The 4,733-nt window shown below is 47.0% G+C and overlaps 1 protein-coding gene across 1 annotated transcript; it reads right to left on the bottom strand.

The window, feature by feature from the left end:
• Window positions 1-762: 762 nt before the first annotated feature.
• Window positions 763-1,092, bottom strand: LOC147911925 (putative inactive deoxyuridine 5'-triphosphate nucleotidohydrolase-like protein FLJ16323). Its single transcript, XM_087426436.1, has one exon. The coding sequence runs from the start codon at window positions 1,090-1,092 to the stop codon at window positions 763-765; it is 330 nt and encodes a 109-aa protein (XP_087282562.1).
• Between the last annotated feature and the right edge of the window lie 3,641 nt (window positions 1,093-4,733).

Here is a 4,733-nt window from a genome sequence, read left to right as displayed (position 1 = left end):
TCAAGTCCAAAGGCCTGAGGACAAGGAGCTCCAATGTCCGAGGGCAAGAGAAGATGAATGTAGCAGCTCAAGAAGAGTGAGAAGGAATTCACCCTTCCTTTGCCTTTTGTTCTATTCGGGTCCTCAATGGATTGGATGATGTCCGCCCACACGGGTGAGGGCAGATCTTCTTTACTCAATCTATTGAATCAACTAATAATCTCTTCCAGTAACACCATCACAGACGCACCCAGAAATCATGTTTCACCAACTCTGTGGGCATCCCTTAGCCCCATCAAGTTGACGGATAAAATTAACCACAACAAGTCCACCCCTTGTCAACTTGACACCTATACACATCTCCTTAAACCAAACTTAATCTCCAAATGAAGACAATAACAAAGTCATCATTTCACCTAACATGATACAACTATCTTGCATACAACCAAAAACACACTAAGCCCTTGAGTGATGTTTACTCTTCTCCTTGATAGCCCATAACTTAAGTAGTATGGTGTAAAAGTAACAATACTTAAATACTATGGTATAAAGTCAATACATCTTATGTTACAGGATAAGAGAATAAGAGAGGAAAGAAAACAAAGCTATTTGCTTATTTTATGTATATATACACACAAACATATTCATAACAAAATAAGGAGGAAATCCTCATGACAACTATAGTCCTCCCTTCTGTAACTGGTCACGTGGCCATAGCTGGTATTTATAACTACCTTCTTCCACTACTCATTCAGTATTCCCTATGCCTTGCACCTCAGCTAGTCATGGTTCTTTACCTGGCGGAGTGACCCAAACCTTCATTCTTGAAGGGTCTGTGCCATTACTAATCCTGCCTGGATTGGGTTGTTGTACTTTTCCATTGACCTTAATCACAGGGCATGGTAATACTAAGAGATGCTCTAAGGGATGTCCTGTATACCAGACATACTCTTCCTCACCTCCATTGTGCAGTAGTGGTCCAAGTTCCCCTTGGTAGTCGGAATCAATCACCCCAGCCAGCACAGTAACTCCCTTCTTCACCTGCTGACTCAGAGGCATGAGGAGCCCAAAGTGGCCAGGCAGCAGTCTTAACTTCCAATTCAGTGGAACCATTGTTGTGTCTCCTGGGGGAAGCATTCCTGCCTCTGAAACTAAGACCTCTAGGCCAGCAGACTATAAAGTTGGTGGAACAGGAAGGAAACATTTTGCTAGTGGGTCACCAAGGGTAACAGTGAGTGGCACCACTCCCATTCCACCCCCTTATTCCTGGACCCGTGGCTCCTGGCTATGGCAGAAATGGCACCATATATTTCATGCCTTCTGGAGAACCTTGATCCAGCCCCGCAAGGCATTGCCACCTAGCTGGCACTGTAACTGAGTCTTCAAAAGGCAGTTTCACCATTCTATCAAGACAGTGGCTTTGGGATGATGGGGAACATGGTAATATCAGTGAATTCCATGAACATGCGCCCATTGACACACTTCTTTTGCTGTGAAATGAATTCTTGGAATCAAAGCAATGCTGTATGGAACGCCATGACAGTGATAAGGCATTCTGTAAGGCCACAGATGGCAGTTTTGGCAGAAGCATTACCTGCAGGGAAGGCACGTTCATCTGGCCATTTCTCCTTCCAAGCAAAATGAACAACCAGGTGCACTACCCAAAGTTCTGCCCACTGGGGGAATTTCCCTTCATCCCCTTCAGGGATGTCCCAGAGAGGGGCTATAGTGCTGGAGCTGTCCACTTTAGGGTGGTGCCCGTATATCTTGCAGAACCATCTGTAAACCAGGTCCAAGTCTTTTCTTCCTCTCTCAATTTATCATAAGGAACTCCTCATGAGGCCATAAGTGCAGGCTGGGAGAGAGAAGGCAGTGTAGCAGGAGTGGAGACCATGGACATTTGGGCCACTTCTTCATGTAACGTATTTATACTTTCAGGGCCTGCCTGAGCCCCATAATGTGTATACCACTTTCATTTGATAATGGAGTGTTGGTGTGCACACCCAACTTTATGGCTTGGTGGGTCAGATAATGCCCCGTTCATGATGGGCAGCTCAGGTCACATGTTAACTTGATGGTAGTAGTTCATAGGTGGCTGTCTTCTAGCTGTGTCTTCATGTGGAGGAAAGAGGGTAAGGGGACTCTCTGGGGTCTCTTTTAGAAGGACACTTATCACTTCTCAAAGGTCCCACCACCTAATACCATCACTGCGGGTGTTAGGTTTCAAAATATGAATTTTGGGGGGACACAAACATTTGGTCTACAGTAGCCTGTGTTCTATAATGCTGTTAGGAGAGTGTTCTCCTCACCAAGCCCTAACAGGTTTCCTGCCAGCCAGCGAGGCAGCTGTATAACAACTTCTCAACCAGCCACACCCTGGTGAGTCTGGGCTGTCATCATAATTTGATCCTTAAACATGGAATGGGGAAGGGTAAGCTGAGGGGGAAAGAAACACCCAGAGTACTCTCTGTTTTCAGCTTTACTAAGGAAATTTGTTAAAGGAAGATCATTTCCTCCTGTAGGTGCTATTATCAAGGTTCAGCTTTGTTCAGTAAGGTAGTTGGTGGCCACACTTTGAATCAAACTCTCTTCAACACTTTGCCAGAAGGCCTGCTGCCTGATCCATCCCAGCTGTAATCCATTTGCTCTAATCCATTCTGGAGATCATCCCTCAGGTGAGTGCCCTAGCTCACCTTCCTTTTCTGATTCATTCAACCAATATTTATTGAGGGCCTACCACATGCTCTGGGGATACAGAACTGAACGAGGCAGATATGGATCCTTTTCTCATGGAGATCGTAGTCTAGAGGGGAGGCAGACATTACACTCATAAATATGTAAATGTTTATTTTATTTCAATATTAATGAGAACCATATGGCAAAAGTACAAGTTTCCTTGGAAACATGCAACGGAATGACCTCACCAAGCCTAGATCGTCAGAGGAGGCTTCCCTGGGGAAGTGACATTTAAACTGAAACATGAAAGTTGAGTAGGAATTATCCAGGTGGATAAGGCAAGTAAAGGGATTCCAGGCAAAAGGAAGAGCATGTGCAAAGGCCTGAGTCAAGAAGGATCTTGGTGTATTTCAGGATCTGAAAGAAAGCCAGTGTGGTTGAGGGGAAAAGTGGCACGAGATGAGCCTGGAGAGATAGGTAGAGGCTTGATAATGCAAAGCCTTGTGGGCTGGGCTAAGGATCTTGTACATTATCCTAAAAGCAACAAGTAGCTTTCCCTGGCCATCCAGATCCTTCAGGCTCCCTGGCTATATATTCCCAAACATCTTATACTTGTATTTTGCAGCATTTATCACACTTGAAATTAAACAAATGCTTGCATGGTTGTAGTTAGTCACATAGCCCATCACAGGGTTTGGAGCAGGAGAGGAGTGTAACCAAAGCTACTATTTAAATTTAAAATTTAAAGGAGTGACATCAGCATCATAGCAGAGAGAGTTGCTCCCTTTGTCTCTCCCCTCTAAGTTATAATCAGTAGCATATCCATAGACAAAAAAAGGATCCTCTGCACAGCACACCAGAATGCCTGAGAGATCCATACATCTATACATCTGAAGGTGGCTCGACTGGACCTTGTGGAGCTGGTGGAACCAGGGGAACAGTGGCAGTGGCTCCCAAGACCAGAGGCTCCAGAAACTGTTGCAGTGCCCATGAACCAGTCTCCTTCTCGTTCCCCAGTGGCCATGCCTGCTTCCACGGGCCTCCCAGCATCAGGGGCTGCATCCAAGACTCCAGTGACCCTGGCAGCAGTGGTGGTTCCAGGAGGTTCCAGGATCCTTGGTGGCACCTGTGACCAGAGGCTCCAGAAACAAGGGTGGCACTGACAGCCCAGATCCTCACCCTCCCACAGTAGCAGTGCCATCTGAGACCTGGGGATCTGGGAACCGTGGGGGTGCCAAAGACCAGGGGGTCCAGGTACTGCAGGGCGACCATGACCAGAAGCTCCAGGAACTGTGGCAGTGCCCACAACCTAGGTTCCTCTCCCCACGTGGCAGTGGCGACCATGATTCTGGCCCACCCAGAAGTGTTGGTGACACTCACAAACAGAGCATCCCCTGCAGCAGTGGTGACAACACCCACAGACCCCCGGGGAGCAGCAGTAGAGGTGGTGCCCAGGCCACAGCAGCACCGAAGGCCAAAGAGAGCCCATTAGCAGTGACAGTGGAGCCCACAACCCTAGTCTACTCAGCTGCAATCCTGCCCACAGCACAAGGCTCCCCACCCGAAGCAGTGGCACCTGCAGAACGAACAAATCAGGATGTGGCAAAGGCACCTGCAACCCAGCTCTGGGCCCACTCTCCCCCTATTCTCACTGTGGTGGGGAATACTGAAACCCAGGCAAACCTGGAAGCAGCAGAGGGGCTCACCAGTCCAGGGACCCCAGTGGAAGCTCCTGAAACTATAGTGACACTGGATGCAACAAGGCACCAACAAGCTCAGAGGCAAAAACAGTACAATGAATGCACTGATGACACCTCTGCCAGAGGCAGTGGAAGGTGGAAACCACTGGCTGTGAAATACAAATAGAAGCAGCACAGACACAAAGTAAACATAGCCTTACCCAAATAAGAAATGTGCTTGCTATTACAGAGGTGCCAACAGAGGAACAAATTATCAAGCACCATGAAAAATTATGGTAACATGATGTCACAAAAATAAAATGACTATTCTTGAGAAAGCAAATATGAAGTACTGGAAGATTGAAATCTATCTGATAGAGAATTCAAAAAGCTGTCATG

This window comes from Ceratotherium simum, chromosome X, assembly GCF_057802395.1.
Source record: "Ceratotherium simum simum isolate JZ-2026a chromosome X, ASM5780239v1, whole genome shotgun sequence".
Taxonomy (NCBI): Eukaryota; Metazoa; Chordata; class Mammalia; order Perissodactyla; family Rhinocerotidae; genus Ceratotherium; species Ceratotherium simum.
Note: the sequence above shows the minus strand (reverse complement) of the source record. Positions and strands in the feature narration are given on the sequence as shown.